This window comes from Typopeltis vanoorti, chromosome 7 (assembly GCF_054136105.1).
Source record: "Typopeltis vanoorti isolate ZY-2024b chromosome 7, IOZ_Tvanoo_1.0, whole genome shotgun sequence".
In the NCBI taxonomy this organism is placed as follows: domain Eukaryota; kingdom Metazoa; phylum Arthropoda; class Arachnida; order Uropygi; family Thelyphonidae; genus Typopeltis; species Typopeltis vanoorti.
The window spans coordinates 4,481,090-4,503,090 of NC_143555.1; the positions used below are offsets into that span (position 1 = coordinate 4,481,090).

The 22,001-nt window shown below is 35.4% G+C and overlaps 1 protein-coding gene across 2 annotated transcripts in view; it reads left to right on the forward strand.

The window, feature by feature from the left end:
• The window catches only part of LOC150104457 (wings apart-like protein homolog), a 249,014-nt gene that overhangs the window by 168,293 nt on the left and 58,720 nt on the right, over positions 1–22,001 (forward strand). For both annotated transcript variants that reach the window (XM_090395636.1, XM_090395635.1), the window contains one exon: positions 12,485–12,600. In XM_090395636.1, the coding sequence (XP_090251762.1) occupies positions 12,485–12,600 (116 nt within the window). The remainder of the gene's footprint in view (positions 1–12,484; positions 12,601–22,001) is intronic.

A 22,001-nucleotide genomic window follows, 5' to 3' on the forward strand; every position in this document is an offset into this window, starting at 1 on the left:
ACTCCAGGCAATAATTTCAGATATAATTTCACTAATTTCAGTTCTTATTTGAGATATTGATTTTAACCACACACTAAATTCTGTTATTAAATTAGTTAGCTCAGTGGTTCCCAAACTGTGTGCCACAGTGCTGCGAAATATTCCAGTATTTTCACTGAAATCTTATTGAGCTGTCTTGCGACGACAATACACTGAAGAAACATTTGGCAGCATGGAACTAACTGACTTTTGGATATCAGTAAAAGATGAATATCTGCTGCTAAGTGGTAAAGCTCAGTGAATCTTAAATTTTTTCATTTGCGACGTCATATTTGTGCGAAGCTGGATTTTCGGCAGTCGCTATGATAAAAAGCAAGTATCATGTGAAAATCATTGTGGAACAGGAAATGAGGGTGACCGTGTCCAATTTGATTCCAAGATTTGAGATGTGCAGTGAACAGTAGCTCACCCACCCCACTAATTACGATTTTTTTATTCAATGATTTGATTGTTCAAAATATGTACTTATTTAATACTTTTTACATAAATTGTTTGTGAATTTGAAATACACGTTTCATTTATTTTTTTAACTTAACCAACCTAACTGCACGCTGCAACTGGCTTATGTTCTGACTTTGAGCGTTGTTAACTGATAGCGATCTCTAGCCATATAAATAATATGACTTTAGCTTTGATATAGTGTTTTTTCCCAAACGTCGTCAGGCTAGTAATGTTAATGGTTGACTAAATTAGTGATACTTGTGCATACTTGAGGATTGTAATTTAGCCTGTCTCTTTGTATATGTATGTGTACTCCAGTTGATTACCTTGATATAGAAGTTGAAACATTGCATAATTATCTTGGTTTATTTTAAATGAAAGTTATTACTCTAATACAGTAGTTGTCTCTATAACGTGCTAATTACATATTATTAAATATCTTGTCAAATCAGTATTTTTCTTGAATGTCCATATTAATTACACGTGTAATAACTGTGATTCAAAATTTACTAGTAATAACAGTTAATAGTTATAGACAGTATTAACATGCACCTTATTAGTTAATTACTAATTAAATGAATCTAATTGGCATTCAAAACACAGAAAGCCATAACAATGATGCAAGCTATTCTACAACACATCAGGAGACAGTTATACCATAATAATCCATTCACCTTAAGTCCTCATATGTTTAAAACATTAAATTATATGAACTGGTAATTCTATGTTAACTAATACATTTTTTAAAAATTATTGTTTGTTGATTTATATATATATATATATATATATATATATATATATGTTATTTTTTAACCTATCCCACCATTCCGAATCTTTTCATTCTTAGTTATTCACATTGCCATATCCAAAACACTTGGAGTAAACCATTCCATAAAGTTTCTATCCTAAAGATAAAAAATAAGTACCCACATACAGTTGGAACTGTATGCGGGTGTTGACCAACAACTATGGAGATGGTAGTTGCCAGTTCAGGGGAGCAGCAACCTACAGAAGAGACATAATGCAACAACAGAGCATTTGTGAGAAAGTGACATGAAGGAGATGTCATCATTTAAACAAATTGCTCACTTCTGTATACAGTTAAGCATTCTGAGGGACGTTTAGGTGCACCACTTCAAATGTGGGAACACTATTCTAAGGTGCAGATCCGAGCTTTATAAAGTGTCAGGAGTCAAGCAGGAGAGAAGTATTGTCTGAATCAGAAAAGAATTATCGAGCTTTTTGGATGCTGAGGAGGCTATGGGCTTAGTGTACTTATGCTGGGATAGATTAGCTGTGAGAGTTAATTTAATCCAGAGAGAGAGAACTGGTTCTGGTTGGCAAGAGGAATATTGTCAAAATTGAAGGAGAGAGTAGCATGGTCTTTTTTTCCTGGAAAGAAGACAAGATTGCATTTTGGTGGCATTAAAATTCACCAAGTTATCTTCACCCCTCTAGAATTAGATTAGTGTCAGTATTTAAGACATTAGTTAACGAAGGCGATGTATGAGTTATTGAGCACTACAAGGTTTTGAAAATGAAAACGCGTAGTGGAGAGTGTCATCAGCAAACTATGAATAGGATTGGATGTCATATAGAATGAAGAGTTTAGTTTACAGTACTGCCAACATTAATTGAAAAATCTCATCATGGCCTGCAGTGAACAACAGGAAAGGAAACTGGCAATCCAAAGGGAAGGAACAATACTGTCGAATGGTAGCTTGGTAAGAAGGCCCTAGTGCCTGATTTAATCAGATGCCTTGGATATATCAAGGACGAACACTCCAGATTCTCCGAGCTGTTCCAACACCTGTGTCCAAAGGTGAGTGAGTGAAGTTGTTGGCAAGGAGATCTGCTTTGGAACAAGAATGGTGGAATCCATACTTATGATCGCTAAGTAATTGGTAGTTCTCTAAGTAGTGAGCAGTTGGCTATTGATAACCTTTCTCATTATTTTTGAAAGTATTGAGGTAAGAGCAATAGGGCAATAGTTTGCTGATTGACTTTTATCTCCTTTTTGGAGGGGGGAGGGCAGGCTATACGAAAGCTTGATGCCAGATGAGTATGGCAGCTTGAAAAGTTGATGCAGGATGGATGGATGTGATTTCTGGAACACAGGCTTTTAATATAACTGAAAGAGTGCTATCAGAGCCAGGAGATTTATTGGTATCAAGGATGAGCATTTATGTCTTTATGACAAAATTTCAGAGGAGGCATATGATGGATAGTTTGTGGAATGGTAGGAGGAGAAAAAACTGATTCCAAGAGGTTTGCCTTATCTTTAAGAAATGTTTACCATTGTACCTTCAGGATGTGTGTAAGAGAGAGAGAGAGAGGTGGAAACTTTGAAGAACAGAAATTGTGTGCCCACAGCCTTGGCAAGGGATAAGAAGGCTCAACTGTCATTAGAAAAGGAGACAAGACATTAGTGCATTTGGCCCTTAAAAAGTTTGCTTTGAATTTGTTGATAAATTTTTTGCAGTTGTTACAAGCTGTAGTATAAGCTGCATGAGAGGCTGTAGTTTTTGACTGGAGCCATTGGGCATATGTTGAATTTTTGACTTGGGACAATGATTGGCACAGTTGTTTCAGAACAGGATTTAGATAAGGACCAGGGATTTTGAGCCGAGTGAGGAAGAATAAAAGCACTCATCCCAGTGAAAATAATTTCTGCTATTAAGTTAGAACAGATGCCAGGATCAGAAGAGTAGAAGCAGTAATCAGACTATGGAAACAAGGCATAAATGTCCCAAATGTCATCCCAATTGGTGCAGTGCCATGGGATACAAGACTGTGAATGATGATTTGTAACAAAGGAAACATGGAGAAAGTTATGGCTAGACTTGCCAAGATGAAAACTAACATCGCTGTATTTGCAGGGTGAAGAACTGGTTAGGAATAGTTGGTCCATGGAGAATGAAAAGGATTATATTTAATTCTGATGGGTAGGTGGATAATATTGTTAATTCATTACTGATAGCAAACTGTTTTGGCTTCTTTACCAGTGTTGTCTGTGGAGTTGGAGAATTGAATTTGGTTTGAATTGTGAACATTGAAATTACCAAGGAAGGTTATCTGACTGTTGGGATAGTTAGATTGTATGTGATTGACTTTCAGAAATGGGTAGTCAAAAGGGTCATTGGAGTTTGGAGAATGGAAGACAGTAAAGTGAGCTAAGGAGTTCTTTAGCCAAAGAATTACTATTCCTAAACATGCTTTAGGATTATCATTAGAAGTCTATAGGAAAGAAACCCACATGGACAGGTACCTACAAGCAAGCTCCCATCACCTCTCAACAAAAATTAGGTATAATCAAAACCTTGAAAAATATGCGGTCTTGCAATGGGCTCAGCTCTATTGCCAACTTATACGTGAAAAATTTGAAGAATCAGCTATAGTTCACGCAACCTTAAAACCACTTGTATGTTGGAGATATGTGGATGACATGTTTTTCATCTGGAAACACATCCACAAAGACCTGGAAGATTTTGTATATTTTCTGAATAATTCACATCGGAAGCAGAAAAGAACAGAAAATTACCATTCCTAAACATCCTTATCAATGAAAACGTTGGTGGAGGATTATCGTTAGAAGTCTATAGGAAAGAATCTCACATGGGCAGGTACTTACAAGCAAGCTCCCATCACCCTCAATAAAAATTAGGTATGATCAAAACCTTGAAAAATATAGCTTTAAACATACTAAAAAATGATGGAATCAAACAAAAAAAAAAAAGAACTTCAAATCCTATTGAATCAGATACTCATAAAAAGGTGCTAAAGAAACTTATTTTCTGATGAACCATCTCGTGATAACCCAGAAATTAATTACAAAGGCATGGTATCCATTTCATATGTTGGTAATGCATCAAGAAAAAAAGCAAAATATTAAAGGCAGTTAACATCAGAACAGCCTTAAAACCAGTCAGCCTTATCAAGCTTTCTATGCTCCCCTAAAGACAAAGTCCTATTTTATAAATATCCAGGTGTATACAAGATTCCGTATTCTTGTGCAAAGATATACGTAGGTTTGACTGGGAGAAGTTTTGAGATCCACAACAAAGAATATATAGGAGATGTTGAAAACAAAAGGGAAGAAAAAAGCAGACTCGTAGCACACATCCTCAAAGAACATCACATGGTAAATTGGCAACACATCCTCCATGCCCTACTTAGAAGAGAGGTTGACAGATTGGAGTCCTCCAAGGTCATTCACTCAAAAGGCACACTAAATAGAAATTAAAGAATGATCCTTCATGACATCTGGAAGTCACTAATTAACATATGTAACATTAAAGATCTCTCCTATCCCAGCAATCACATGCAGAGTTTACACAACAATGGAGACTGCACATAATATGCCTAATGATGCTTGTGATTAAACTATCATTCCAGTTCTTTTCAACTTATAGATATTAACTGCTGTTGGAAAAATGTTTAATCTCTTGTTGGTTTTTACTTATGTTTAGCACCCTCCTGATGATGCTGTTAGCCATATAAACAGTGAAACATGATGAGAAAATACATTTAGTATACATTAAAAAAAAAACATATACGAGTTAAAATCTAATATTTAACATCATCAGCAAAGAGAGAAATTTCACTATTAATATGCAAACCTAAATCATTGATAAATATGTTGAATAGTAAAAATTCCAAAACTGAATCATCTAAGGACTCCACTCCTATAAGTCTTCCCTTTATGCATTATTGCTTGCCTCCTGCTAAACCAGTACCATTTAACTGAATAATCATACTCATAAAAAGGATTCCAAAATGGATGCGACTTTGTTTAAATTTAAATGTCACATAATTGATTACCATAATCCATCTTCCTAGTAGCATCTTTGTTAAAAAGGAAAGATTACTTGTACTGACCCTTTATGAAACCCTACTGCATATTGCTCAGTGAATGTTTCTGTCAAGAAGATACTAGATAAACCTAATTGATTTTTCCTATGGCTTGTCATTAACTCCTTTGGAACTTAATGGCCTATACAGCCTTTCTACTTTCTTTTTGCTTATAAGTTTCTTCCCTTCTAAAGAAGTCATCAATTTCAGTAATGCACAGATTTTTAGTATAAATAGATATTGCCGATTTCTGTCAGTTTTGTATGCTGCAGAATTAAATATCCTATTTCTTAGTACTTATTTTCTGTAAACTGCCTATGGGCATACAGTGGTACAAATTTGTATTGTTATTAATGCATTTAGAGTATTTTTTCAACTATTTAAGATGGATATATTTATTGGTTTTTAGCTAACAGTCACCATTTCTTAAATGCTATTTTTCTTGCACTTTCCTTTTATGTACATCTGCTATAACTTTTCCTTGCATACCATATCCATAATCATAATTGTGATTTAAAAAATTAGGCATTTTTTCCCCTTAACCCCATATTTACACACACCACCATTACCATTTTTTTTTTTTTTTTTCATTTTGTATATCAATTAAGAAAAAGGAAATCTGATAATAAAATACTCTCTTTTCCTCCCTTTTACCTTGTGGTGTTGAGGGTTTTCTATTCATTTGACCGCAATCATACACAAGGATAGGGTGGTTAGCCCTATGCATCCTGGTGTATCCTATGTTTGTAGAAGTGGTGAGTTCTCAAGGCCAGTTTGCCTGCTTGTGGGATGAAAAACCCCAGATAAACTGGGGATAAAAATCCTGCAGTCCACACCCAAGACCAGCGAACTTGGCTATGTCTGAGAAAGATCCTAAGCTCCTGACGTCAGCGACGGGAATCGAACCCAGGACACTCCTTTCCCAGGCATATGGTTGCGAAGCATAATAAAATACTAGGGTATTTTGTTATGCTTTCATTGTAAAGATCTTTCACATGCAATATCTTGTTTTCTCATGCTTAGGTAAAATAAGGACGAAAACAAGAATATAATTTCTTATCAAGTATAATTTACTTTCCATGTCGGGGGGGGGGGGGGACTTGCTACTACTCTCATTCATATGTATTAAAACTTAAATACATGTATAAACTCAATATTTTATATTAAAAAAATGAATATATTAATCTTTAAAAGAAATTTTGTAATACATGAAATGATTTTCTATGTTAAATTAAGTTTTCCATTTTAGATTGCAGTAAAGTAATTATCCTGTTTGATTTCTATGAACATACCAAATAATTTACAACTAAACCTCACAGGGCAGTTTCAAAATATGCAACAGTTTATATTCCCTTCAGTGCAAGCAGAATTAATTGGCATCAAATTACACACCCAATTGTTAAGATTGACTTGCAAAATAAATAAAAGTTGTTAAAACAGCTTTTATTTATAATTAGACCTGCTGTTAAAACAGTAGGTTCAATTGATACAGTCTTTTGAAAATACTGGTTGGGGTCAACCACTTTTATATCAGCTGGAAAAACATTATTAAAAACACACCTTGTGGAGACAAAAACTTTATCCAAAGAAGCAGTTGCTACTTAAATAAGCTAGATAAGCATCGCTGTCATTTTTTTTTTTTTTTCCTTAATATGAAAAAATGCTGTCTAGTTTACTTGAAAGTGTTTTGCTCATTGCACATTTTGAATGTATATATAGTTGTATTTTGCATGAGCAGTTTAGAGAAATAAACTACCACTACTACTTGAAATACAGTACTGTGGATGCTTACAGAATCAGAGCCCCACTGGAGTTTTTCCATCATCTACTAATTTAACCCCCATCTCACAGAATACCCTTACTTTCTTTGTTAACAACACCTGGGTTGAAATTCACGTAGTTCATGTGATAGAGTGGTGTTTAAGTACTGTATATTAAGGAGGGAAAAGTTAACACATAGTTCTAACTTGGAAAGTGAGAAATCCGAAAGAGGTTTAAATAAAAAAGGATATAGTCAGGTGATTAGAACAGCATGAAGCAATACCTTGGCACAATAAACTGCATGGTGAAGGAATAAGCAGTGCATGTGAAGTTCTCTGAAGGAAGCAATAGGTTGCATCTCTAGATTTAGGAGAATAAATCCTTTCTTTTAGGGTTACATGGTGATCAGCATTCATTTTTAAAATTTTATGGAATTTAACCGTGTTAAAAAACTTTTTTTATTATCCCGATGTTTCGATCTTCACATCAAGATCATCATCTGGAGCATACATAAATATACAGGACAAGTTGAGTTACATCATTAACTGTAAGCTAGAGAAACAATGATTTGATCACATGTTATTCTACTGGCATGACCTCTGGTGAAAAAAAATAAAATAAATAAAATAAAATAAAAAATAAATTTTTACATCAAGCTAAATTCTATTTTACAATGACAGGAATAAACATTCTTTTAATGGTTTTCTTTCAGAAACAATTGGTGTCTTATTTTTAGTATTACAATTCTTATTTTTGATTTACAATACTGGATTTTCTACAGTCCTGTTTATAGTTGTTCTTGGTGAGTAAGGTCGAATATATACCTTCCATATGTTTGGGATTTTTAGACCATCATTGTTGTTCAGATTGGGGTGGTTGATAATAATCTCACAGGCTTCCTTGAATTTCCGTTCATACCATGTTCTAGTGTGATGTAGACAGCTGGTGGTTTTCCAATCAATTCTGTGTAAGGTATTCAGGGCATGATCAGAAAGATCAGCTTCACCATAATTATTATATTTAATGTGTCGTTTATGTTCTGTTTGTCTAATAGGAATAGTGCGTCCTCTTTCTCCTATATATGGTATGTTGCAAGTACAATAAATCCGGTATACTCCAGGGTGAGCTAGTGGAGGGAGTGGGTCTTTGGATGAGTTGAGCAAGCTTTTTAATTTTGCAGGAGGTTTAAAGATGGCTTTGAGGTTGTACTTTTGTAGTACTCTGTTTATTTTGTCTGATATTCCTTTAATGTAGGGAATGGTTATAGTTTTACTGTAATCTGGTTTGTCTTTGTTTTTTATTTGTAGAGAATTTTGTTAATAGTGTTTTGGCTGTATCCATTTTTTTGTAAGTTATTACTGATAATTTTAAATTCGTCTTTCAGTGCCTGTTCACTGGAACAGATCGTCTGAGCTCTGTTTTTTAGCATGTTGATGACACCTAGTTTTTGTGTTGGGTGGTGGTAGTAGTTTATGTGTATATATTGTCCTGTATGTGTCGGTTTTTGGTAAACCGTGAAGGAAAGATTGCCCGAGGGAAGACGTGACAAGTGTATCTAGAAACGGAAGTGTGTTGTGTTTTTCAATTTCAATTGTGAACTGTATGCATTTGTGTTGTTTGTTTAGGTGGCTAAGGAATGTGTCTAATGTCTGGCGGCCACGGGACCAGATCGCGAAAACATCGTCAATGTATCTAAGCCAGACTTTGGGTTTTAGATGGGAGGAATCTAGAGGAATCTAGGGCTTGAAGTTATTTGTAATATGGAAAGAGGCCTAAGATTTATACCTAATAACATAGCAGACAAAATACGTATAGAAACTGTGAACATTTTAAACTGTAACAAAACAATAACAAGCAACATAACTAAACACAAATTAACAGCGATAAAATCACTTAAAACAAATCCGAACATAGTAATAACCAGAGCCAATAAAGGAAATGCCACTGTCATTTTAAACCGTACCACTTATATAGAAAAAATGAATCTGCTGGTCGCTGATAATAACATATACAAATTAGTTAACTACAACCAAACTAACAGAACAAAAAACAAAACAGAGAAACTACTTAAGTCAATTACCACATGGCCTGATGATACAGTCAAAAAGCTGTTTCCTCACTACGCGTGCTCCCCAAGAATTTACAGGCTACCGAAAATTCACAAAGAAAACATCCCCCTAAGACCTATCGTTGAAGGAATTGATAACCCGATATCACTTAGCCAAAAAATTAGCAGCGGCACTCAAGGAGTTGGTAGGTCATTCCCCCTCCTATATCAAAAACACAGAACACTTCATAAAAATCATCAAAGACATTACATTAGAAAAAGATGATTTATTAGTCAGTTTTGACATCTCTGCCCTCTTTATGAATGTCCCAATCAATGACACAGAACAAATTCCCTCCAGATATCATACCGCTTTTTGTGCATGTATTATGGTCGGGTTATTTTGTATGGCAAAACGCCTTCTACTTACAAAAAGAAGGCACAGCCATGGGCTCACCATTATCCCCCCCATTGCTAACTTTTACATGGAACATTTTGAGCAACTTTTCCCTAGATTCCAGCCCTCTAAATATCAAAGACTGGCTTAGATACGTTGAAGATGTTTTCACGATCTGATCCCATGGCCGCCAGACATTAGAGACATTCCTTAGCCACCTAAACAAACAACACAAACACATACAGTTCACAATTGAAATTGAAAAACACAACACACTTCCGTTTCTAGCCACACTTGTCACACGTCTTCCCTCAGGCAATCTTTCCTTCACTGTTTACTGAAAACCGACACATACAGGACAATATATACACATAAACTCCTACTACCACCCAACACAACTAACTAGGTGTCATCAACACGCTAAAAAACAGAGCTCAGACGATCTGTTCTAGTGAACAGGCACTGAAAGACGAATATAAAATTATCAGTAATAACTTACAAAAAAACGGATACAGCCAAAACACTATTAACAAAATTCTCTACAAATAAAAAAACAAAGACAAACCAGACTACAACTATAACCATTCCCTACATTAAAGGAATATCAAACAAAATAAACAGAGTACTACAAAAGTACAACCTCAAAGCCACCTTTAAACCTCCTGCAAAATTAAAAAGCTTGCTCAACTCATCCAAAGACCCACTCCCTCCACTAGCTCACCCTGGAGTATACCGGGTTTATTGTACTTGCAACATACCATATATAGGAGAAAGAGGACGCACTATCCCTATTAGACAAAAAGAACATAAACGACACATTAAATATAATAATTATGGTGAAGCTGGCCTTTCTGATCATGCCTTGAATACCTTACACAGAATTGACTGGAAAACCACCAGCTGTCTATATCGCACTAGAACATGGTATGAACGGAAATTCAAGGAAGCCTGTGAGATTATTATCAACCACCCCAATCTGAACAACAATGATGGTCTAAAAATCCCAAACATATGGAAGGTATATATTTGACCTTCCTCACCAAGAACAACTATAAACAGGACTGTAGAAAATCCAGTATTGATACTAAAAATAAGACACCAATTGTTTCTGAAAGAAAACCATCTAAAAGAATGTTTATTCCTGTCATTGTAAAATAGAATTTAGCTTGATGTAAAAATTTATTTTTTATTTTATTTTATTTTATTTATTTATTATTATTTTATTTATTTATTTTTTCACCAGAGGTCACGCCAGTAGAATAACATGTGATCAAATCATTGTTTCTCTAGCTTACAGTTAATGATGTAACTCAGCTTGTCTTGTATATTTATGTAAGCTCCAGATGATGATCTTGATGTGAAGATCGAAACGTTGGGATAATAAAAAAAAAAAGTTTTTTAACACGGTTGTAAATTCCATAGGAGAATAAATCATATAGGTGTTAAATGATGAATATGATTTTGAAAAGAAAATTGTGCAGATACTAGCTGAAAGGTAACGACCAGGCCAAGGAACAGTATAAAAATGTTGCAAGTGCAAGGTTATGCATTTTGAACTCTGTGTGGATGAATTTACCTTCTTTTGTCATTCTTGCAATATTAGAATAACAGACAGTTGCAATAAGCAATTGACCCTCTTTTCTTCCTCAGCACTTGCCAGGAGGTTTAAGTTCTGAGATCAGAAGACTGTTTGTGTGCACTTCTGCCACAAACATGATCTTCACCCTGATCCAGAGCTAAGACAAGTACAAACGATGACTCCAGTTACAGCAGGGCAAATTTCTTGGGACTTATTTAAAAATTTGCTTTCTTTCCTCACATGTCAATTTTGAGCACTTACCTAATCACAACTTCACAATGGTCCCAAGACTGTAGTTCTGCAGAGTATGCTTCAGTTAGTGAATTCACCATCAGTGAGTCAGAACCATATTTAAAGTATTTCAAACATTTCCTGTTCCTAATCTCTGTGTTGAAGTGAATGAACTATCTTTGCAATACACAATTAAAATAAAATTTCTGCCATCACATGTGGACAAGTACTTTCTATCCATTTTAGGAAAACTTGTGTAACACAAATCAGGCTACCATATGCTCCTTTGAATCCCATATAAGAGAATTATTTCTAGCTGTAGATACCACAGTAAAACAATTCTGCACAAATGCCATTAAATATGCTACTGCCATGGCATAGCTCCAACACCTGTTCCATCAAATTCATCATCAACATCAGTTGTCCCATGTTCACCAGTTGTGGATCCCAAGCCATGTTAGAATTAATGGAAATGAGGTTGAAGATACTGGAACTAGGTCAGATTGCAAACATCATTGAATAGAGAGCCTAACAACGAAGATCCCAGATAAAGAATATAATCAAATCATAGCAGATCAGTCTGTGCAGGGTTCATAGAGAGGAAGCTTTTCTTACTGGGCTCACCATAGGTCATACTCATCCTATAGATTCCTTCTTATTGAGGAGGGATATGCCTCCGTGAGTGTTGTTCATTAGTTATAGCTATTCATCATATTTTAAAAGATTGTCCATTCATTAGCTTAGTTCATAGGAAAGTTAATATAAAATTGCAAACATCATTAAATAGAGAGACCAACAATAATCATTCTGATCCTTATGCATATTTAGGCAGATTTTAACTGATACACGAGATTAATCTGGCTTTAAATTTTTACAAGAAATTAATTTTTGTATAAGTAGAACTATTGTGGTGGTTTTTTCTTAATAAGATATATCAGTTTTACCTCATATACTTATATATAGTTGGTGTTAATGCATTTTAATCTTTGATGCAGCATGTTATAGCCTTGGATGCTAATGTGCCATAAAAATTTGTGTTTCATATATAAACTAAATTTTGCCATATCTTTTTTGCATAATTAGTATTAAATTATAGATTAGTAATTAAAATGAATTTCATCTTTTGCATCCTATATAGGAAATGCCAGTTCGTTGATATGTTCTCATGATGGACTGATTGACTGTGTGCTTCTGTGCATCCTTCAGACTCCAAGGGCAGTAGCAGTGGAAGATAGATTTGATCTGTTAGTACTGGTAAGTTCTGATCATCATAATTAGGACACATTTTATTGTTATCGCCAGATGAATTTAAAACATATTTTACCAGAAAACAACCTTAGGTAGCAAGAGTCACTGATGCTTTTTGGCAGGAGTTTAAACTTAATTTTGCATTTTTGAAAATTATGGAGACAACAACCGTGTTTGAATAATAACTTTAGTTTAATATAACTAAAAGCTACACTACAATCAAACTGGTATGTTAAAGACACTGACCAACCGCTACAACAATTGTTGGCCTGACCTCTGGTGAAAAAAAAAAAAAAAATATATATATATATATATATATATATATATATATATATATTAGGAGAATTCATTTTTACTCGGTTGGAATATTATAAAATAAGTTTAATGACTATTACCGAGAGAAAAGATGGCAAGATATATTTAACAAGATACTACTAGTTTACTAGTTTCGTTACAAGAACATCGTGAGGTATCATACTCAAAGAAGTATATAAAAAATTACAGAGACTTAAAATTGTACTAACAGAACAAGTGAAAAACAGTAGCATGTTTGAAAAAATGCAAGTATGAGTTCCATACAAACGAATACTACGCACTGTCGCAAGTGCGCCAGTACTGAACAGAAGCAACGTGTGCGTCCGAGAGATTGTAACTCAGGCTGTTGTTAATATGAGAGGAATCTAGAGAAATTTCTCTTGATTCAACAATCTTTCTTTCGAGTTCATCGTAGCACACACGGATATTAGCAGTTTGAGTCCAGTTTACAATGTGCTGGCGGCCTTCGTCTGAGTTAGCAGAAAAGAGAACATGGCTAGAGAGAGAGCGCTAGCTCTAGTCCTGTTATAGGAGATATCTCTACGGTGTTCATCCAAACGTAGAAGGATGGATTTAGCAGTCTGTCCATAATATGGCTTTCCGCAATCACACAAAATCTTGTAGACTCCTGGAAACTGAGTAGGAAGATGTTTCTGTTTATGTTTGCAAAGTAATGAACGAAGTTTTGGAAGCGTAGTGTAGCACGTTTTGAAGTTAAATTTCTTTAGAATCTTTGCCAGTTTTGGTGAAAGAGAGCTGATGTAAGGCAAGGAGATGAAGGCTCTTGGGGAAGGGGGATCTTCAGCAGTAGTTGAGTGCCTGGGGGAAAGAAATTTGTCAATCTTCTCTGGAGAGAAGCCATTGTTAATAAACGTTTTTTTAAGAAAACTGAGTTCATTTATAATTTCTGTTTCTTCGGTAAGTAATGATTTGGCTCGGTGGGCTAAAGTGGAAATAATACCACATTTTTGTGGAGGATAATGATGGGAGGAAGCATGAAGGTATCTGTCAGTATGAGTAGGCTTTCTAAAAATTGAGATTTTAATGTTCTCAGCACATCTGGTAAGTTTGAGGTCTAAAAAGGGAAGACAGTCATCCGATTACAGTTCGAGGGTGAAAGAGATTTTTTCGTGGCACTTGTTTAGGTGGTCTAAAAATAAATAGAGGTTATTGACGCCGTCTTCCCAGATGAGGAAAATATCATCAATATATCGGTACCAGACTTTTGGTTTAAAGTGAAAGGAGTTCATTACTTTGCAAACATAAACAGAAACATCTTCCTACTCAGTTTCCAGGAGTCTACAAGATTTTGTGTGATTGCGGAAAGCCATATTATGGACAGACTGCTAAATCCATCCTTCTACGTTTGGATGAACACCGTAGAGATATCTCCTATAACAGGACTAGAGCTAGCGCTCTCTCTAGCCACGTTCTCTTTTCTGCTAACTCAGACGAAGGCCGCCAGCACATTGTAAACTGGACTCAAACTGCTACGATGAAATCGAAAGAAAGATTGTTGAATCAAGAGAAATTTCTCTAGATTCCTCTCATATCAACAACAGCCTGAGTTACAATCTCTCGGACGCACACGTTGCTTCTGTTCAGTACTGGCGCACTCGCGACAGCGCGTAGTATTCGTTTGTATGGAACTCATACTTGCATTTTTTCAAACATGCTACTGTTTTTCACTTGTTCTGTTAGTACAATTTTAAGTCTCTGTAATTTTTTATATACTTCTTTGAGTATGATACCTCACGATGTTCTTGTAACGAAACTAGTAAACTAGTAGTATCTTGTTAAATATATCTTGCCATCTTTTCTCTCGGTAATAGTCATTAAACTTATATATACTTCAGCTAGAGTCCGATTATTAGTGTTATCTGTTGGTTGTAGAAATACACTGGGCCCAACAACAAGTATCTATCTATATACATATATTAACATCATGTACATTCCAGCCAGTTGGTATGGAATGGTTTCTAATATTAGCTAAAGATTGGCTAGAATCCTGACTTATGCTGGATCTTATATATTAGGTAGGCTGGATGTGTGCCATCCAGATCCTTGGAATTTTCATACCATCTTTGTTATTGATATTTGGGTGGTTTATCAGGATTTTGCAGGCTTCCTTAAATTTCCTTTTGTACTAGGTTCGGTGTAAAGAGCGGGTGCTTTTCCAGTTGATTTGGTTTAAGGTGTTGAGTGCATGGTCTGAGAGGCCTGCTTCACCATGATGGTTATATTTAATGTGTTCTTTCTTGTGTATAGGGATTGTCCGTCCTGTTTCACCAATGTACGGTAAGTTACAGGTACAGCGGATGTAATGGACTCCAGGATGTGCTAATGGGAGGAGAGGATCCTTGGAGGAGTTGAATATGGTTTTAAGTTTAGTGGATGGTATAAAGGTAGCATTGAGGTTGTAATGTTGTAGGATTCTGTTGATTTTTTCCGATAACCCTTTAATGTATGGGATGGCTATGGTTTTACTGTAAACTAGATTTGTTTTTGTTGTTGTTTTATGGAGTATTTTATTTAAATTATACATTTTTGGTCGTTTTATAATAGAAATACAATTTTATTAATACAGACCAGTATTTTACAATAAAAACATTTATTCAAACCTACCAGTTTTGCCAGCAAACTGTCTGGCTTTTTCAAGGCATTATGGAGATATGAAAGTTAGTAAATGCAAATTAAAAGGAACATAAGAAACGTTGTAAACCAAACTAGTATCTATGGTTACACGTTTCGCGTGACAGAGATGACTTATTGTTCTTATTCATTAACACGCATGTGTGATTACTGGCTGGCTGTAGTTCAGATTGATTGAGAGAGAGGATCAAGTTTTTCCACAAACTGTTTAGAATTACACCTTGATTTCTGTTGAGGTTTCCGCCGGTTATTAGTACTATTGTGGATGCCTGTAGTCGTCATCAAGATATGGCATGGAGCTGTTTTGCCAATCTATCGTGTGGTTAGACGTGCAGAAATGATGTGCTAAGCCAAAAGAGATGCTTCTGTTGTGGTTTACATCACCAACATGTTCTTTTTGTCTAATTTCTAAACTTCGTGAAGTTTGTCCGATGTAGGCAAGACCACAGGAGCAGGGAATGTAATATACTCCTGGATATTTGTAGAACGGAACTTTATCTTTTGGAGATCCTAAAACTTGTCTGATGTTGGTGGTTGGTTTGAAGACCACTCTGATGTTGTGGGCTCTTAATATTCTTGCTATTTGATAAGAAATTGACTTGATGAAAGGTATCACTACAGTAGAAATGTGCTGACGGTGGGATTCTTCTTGTATAGATATTTTTTTATGATGTTTTGAGGATATCCATTTTGTGATAATGTGTTAGCTATTAGTGAGAGTTCATTCTGTGTATCCTCCTCTTCTGATATAAACTTTTTCGTAAAAAAGGTAGGTTGGTGATGATCTTCCATCAACTATTGGACGGAGAGGTATATCCTGCTTATGTATTTTAGGTGCCCCATATAGTCTCAGAGTGATAGGATGTGAGGATTTTAGTGTTTTCTTCACTTCTTCTGGCCAGTTGTTACAATTTCTGATTAGTTGGTTTGTTTCATTATGATTTTTTATTGTGGGGTCTCTGTCTAGGATTTTATAAGTTGAGGTGTCTGATAGTAATACGTTTAACTTATCATAATAATCTTTAGAGTTGAGAATAACTGTAGAATTTCCTTTATCAGCTTTTGTAATAATGATAGAAAGGCAATTCTCAACTTGAAGAAAAATAAAGATATCATTATTACAAAAGCTGATAAAGGAAATTCTACAGTTATTCTCAACTCTAAAGATTATTATGATAAGTTAAACGTATTACTATCAGACATCTCAACTTATAAAATCCTAGACAGAGACCCCACAATAAAAAATCATAATGAAACAAACCAACTAATCAGAAATTGTAACAATTGGCCAGAAGAAGTGAAGAAAACACTAAAATCCTCACATCCTATCACTCCAAGACTATATGGGGCACCTAAAATACATAAACAGGATATACCTCTCCGTCCAATAGTTGATGGAAGATCATCACCAACCTACCTTTTGGCAAAGCATCTTGCAAACTTATTAAATAATAAAATAAGATCAACAGAATTCTATATCAAGAATAGTCAACATTTTGTAAATAAACTCCAAGCCATTAAGATTGCACCAACTGACATGCTAGCCAGCCTAGATGTTGTATCCCTTTTCACCAATGTTCCAGTAGAAGAGGTAATAAACATTATCCAAGACCTCTTTCCTCTAGACATCACACAGATGTTTAGACACTGCTTTCAATCTAATTTCTTCAAAGTTAACAACACCATATACCAACAATTAGAAGGCCTAGCAATGGGAAGCCCACTATCACCATCTTGTGCAGACCTTTTCATGGAAAAACTTGAAAAAGAAATTCTCTCTGCAATCTCTCCGAGACCATCTACATGGTGGAGAGATATGTGGATGATATATTCATCATATGGCAAGACAGCTTAGACAACCTAAAATCGTTTGTGGATAAAATCAACTCAATACATAGCAAGATAAAATTCACTCTGGAAGTAGAAAACAACGACCAACTGCATTTTTTAGATATCTTGATAGAAAAACAACCTAACAGTGTCAAATTATCCATTTACAGAAAGTCCACAGATACTGGAAGATATCTTCACTATACTTCAAACCATCACAAGTCACATAAACTGAGTATTATCCACATGTTGAAACATAGAGCGAAAAAGTTTATATCAGAAGAGGAGGATACACAGAATGAACTCTCACTAATAGCTAACACATTATCACAAAATGGATATCCTCAAAACATCATCAAAAAATATCTATACAATGACAACCCCATACAAGAAGAATCCCACCGTCAGCACATTTCTACTGTAGTGATACTTATCAAATAGCAAGAATACTAAGAGCCCACAACATCAGAGTGGTCTTCAAACCAACCACCAACATCAGACAAGTTTTAGGATCTCCAAAAGATAAAGTTCCGTTCTACAAATATCCAGGAGTATATTACATTCCCTGCTCCTGTGGTCTTGCCTACATCGGACAACCTTCACGAAGTTTAGAAATTAGACAAAAAGAACATGTTGGTGATGTAAACCACAACAGAAGCATCTCTTTCGGCTTAGCACATCATTTCTGCACGTCTAACCACACGATAGATTGGCAAAACAGCTCCATGCCATATCTCGATGACGACTACAGGCATCCACAATAGTACTAATAACCGGCGGAAACCTCAACAGAAATCAGAGTGTAATTCTAAACAGTTCGTGGAAAAACTTGATCCTCTGTCTCAATCAATCTGAACTACAGCTAGCCAGTAATCACATTACAAGTCTACAACAAACACGCATGCATGATAATGAATAAGAACAATAAGTCATCTCTGTCACGCGAAACGTGTAACCATAGATACTAGTTTGGTTTACAACGTTTTTTATGTTCCTTTTAATTTGCATTTACTAACTTTCATATCTCCGTAATGCCTTGAAAAAGCCAGACAGTTTGCTGGCAAAACTGGTAGGTTTGAATAAATGTTTTTATTGTAAAATACTGGTCTGTATTAATAAAATTGGAGTATTTTATTAATAGTATTTTTTGTTATACCCATTATTTATGAATGTGTCGCTGATGATTTTTAGTTCCTGTTTCAGGGCTTGCTGGTTTGCTGTAACAATTTGCTCTAACCAGCAAGCCCTGAAACAAGAACTAAAAATCATCAGCAATGCATTCATAAATAATGGCTATAACAAAAAATACTATTAATAAAATACTCCATAAAACAACAACAAAAACGAATCTAGATTACAGTAAAACCATAGCCATCCCATACATTAAAGGGTTATCGGAAAAGATCAACAGAATCCTACAACATTACAACCTCAAGGCCACTGGTATAAGATTCTTACAGTGGCTGCACTGCATAGTTCAGAAAGCATGGACAGGGGGACGAATTCCCGAAGATTGGAGCAGAGCTCTAATAGGACCCGTATATAAAAAGGGGAAAAAAATGAATGTGAGAATTACAGAGGTATTTCCCTACTGAGTGTTCCTGGCAAGATCTATGCAAGTATACTTGAGTAACGGTTGAGAAGAATTATGGAAGAAAAGCTTGGTGAAGAACAAGTTGGATTCAGGCCAAATAGAGGTTGTCAGGATCAGATCTTCACTTTATGACAAATAGTCGAGAAAGCATGGGAATATAACAAAGATCTGTATTTAAGTTTTGTCGATTTGGAAAAGGCATATGACAAGGCGCCAAGAGAGAAGCTATTCAATATGCTGCAGTTATATGATGTGAATGGGGCATTATATCAAGCAATACTTAGTCTTTATTTGAGTTGTAAGTCAGCAGTTAGAATTGAAGGAAGTACAGGGAGATGGTTTAATGTTAAATCTGGTGTGAGACAAGGATGTACATTATCCCCTCTGTTATTCATTATCTACATGGATCACATTATGAAGGAATGTGGTATTAAACCTGATATCAAAATTGGATATGTTAATGTCAGCTCTTTGCTTTATGTGGATGATGTTTTACTTCTAAATAAATCCGCTACAAGTCTGCAAGATTCTCTGACTAAATTGAATAGCTGTTGTAATAGATATGGTATGAAAGTCAGCAATAAAAAGAGGCAGAATCATTGAAAATGTTAACTGTGTTGTGAATGGAGAACCTGTGGAACAAGTGAAACATTTCAGCTACTTAGGCACAATTTTTACTGAAGATAGTAAATTAAATATAGAAATAGACAACAGAATCAGCAAAGCTGGTATGGTGGGAAGTCAATTGAATAAATTCATATGGAATAAGAGAGAAATTAGTCGGAACACTAAATTATACAAGACAGTGTTCAAACCAGTTTTAACTTATGGATCTGAGAGCTTGGTCAGATGTAAAACACTTGACCAAAGACCACAGATATGAGAGTTCTGAGAAAGATTATAGGCGTGAACAGATGGCATCAATGGCAATATCATATTAAAAATAAGGATATTAGGAAACAACTTGACATTGTCAGCATCCAGGAATGCGTTAGTAGAGCTAATCTCAGGTGGTATGGTCACTTAAACAGAATGGGCGAGGAAAGATTAGCAAAACAAGTGTTCTCTGCCAGGTTGGCAGCAAAACGACCCAGAGGAAGACCAAGCTATAGGTGGATTGATATGGTACAGAGTGCCTTAGACGATAGAAATATAAGATCTGATAATGTTGGAGTCTTGACAAGTAACAGACTGATTTGGAGGAAAATTGTAGATAGGAAGTTAGTAATGATGTAATTTTTTTCATGTAGTACTATCATATCCTGTACAACCCTTGAGGGTATATGGCAGGAATTTGATGATGATGATGAAAGATAGCTGACTTTGCTCTTTGGCAGGAACATCACAGGTTTTAAACTGAAGCCTTTTTTAATTTATCATTCTGAAAATACCCGTGCATTCAAGAATGTAAACAAGCACAATCTCTGCCTGTATACTTCTGTTCAAACCGAAAAGCCTGGATCACTTAAACGTTGTTTGAAGACTGGTTTCTAAATTGTTTTGTACCTCAACTTCATGAATATTGCTTTGAGAAAGAAATTCCTTTCAAAATTGTATTAATCTTAGATAATGCACCTGGCCATCCACATCACCTAGACCACCTCCATCCAGATGTAAAAGTTTTTTATTTGCCGCCAAATACAACTCCAATCATTCAGCCTATGGACCAAGGGGCGATTGCCAAATTTAAGGCACACTATCTTCAAACCACTTTCACCCAAGCTATAGCCGCAACAGATGCCAACCCAGAACTATCTTTGCAACAGTTTTGGAAACTGTACGATATTTATAAATGCATCAAAAATATTGCGGCTGCGTGAGAGGCTGTGACAAAGAAATGCATGAATGGAATCTGAAATAACTGTGTCCAGCATTTTGTTAATGATGAATTTGATAGTGAACATGAACTTGAAATGGTTACGGAAAATATTGTAACACTGGCAAATGGACTTTCTTTAGACATTGAAGTGGAAGAGGTTGAGGAGTTGCTAGAGCAAGAATCTGGAGAACTTACGAATGAAGAACTTATCGCTTTGGAAGAAGAGAAAAATGAAGATGAGGAAAAACCAGAGGGTTATCTGAAGGTTTTCTCTACTAAATAAACTTGCACATTTTGAGGAAATGGACCCAAACATCGATTTGCAGGGATTGAACGAATGGTACAAGATGCTTTTCGGCCATACCGTGAAATTTATGAGCAGAAAAGAAAACCAACAAGTTTATGAGAAAAACAACTCCCATTACATCAAGCGGTGGCATTGATGACCTGCAGCCAAGCATGAGTGGTCAGTAAAATATTTCTTATCTATTTCTTACATGTTTTATTTAGTTCTTTAAGATAAAATGTTTTTTTAGGTTTTATACAGTATTTGATATCTTTTTCATAATATTTTTTATTTTTGTAAATAGTAAACCAATTGTGTTGTACACAGTGTCTGATTTACCTAAACTGGTCTGACTTACGTCCTGATCACTTTACGACCGGTCAGTCGGAACCTAACATGGTCGTATGTTGACGACTACCTGTATATAAAAGTGTACAGGAAAATTGACATAGGAAAAGATTTGTTAATGCTAAGGTGCTAGGAGAACATTATGTTGGCAGTTAATGGAGTGTTAACAGCATTAAGAAATGATTAAAAACTATTTTAATTCTTCCATTATTTCAGCTCAGTCATTGAGACATCTTCAGGGAGTACAAATGAACACTTATAACACACAAGCACACACAGAGGCAACACAATAATAATTGTGAAATGCATGGATCTCATTTTCAATCCTAACTAGGTGGGATACCTTCTATGAGCATTTGTAGGCAGCCTAGGTTGTAAATTGGAATCTCTGAGGATTAATGTTTCCCAAATTTTGGGGTTTCTTGCATTCACATTTATTTAAATTCGGTTCATTTCTGAGTGCAGTTGCAGATTTCAAAATCAGTCCTTTTTTAAATTTATGATGGAGCATGTTTTATTTCACTCAGAAGATCCTGTGAGTGGTATCCAATACATTGGCCTCA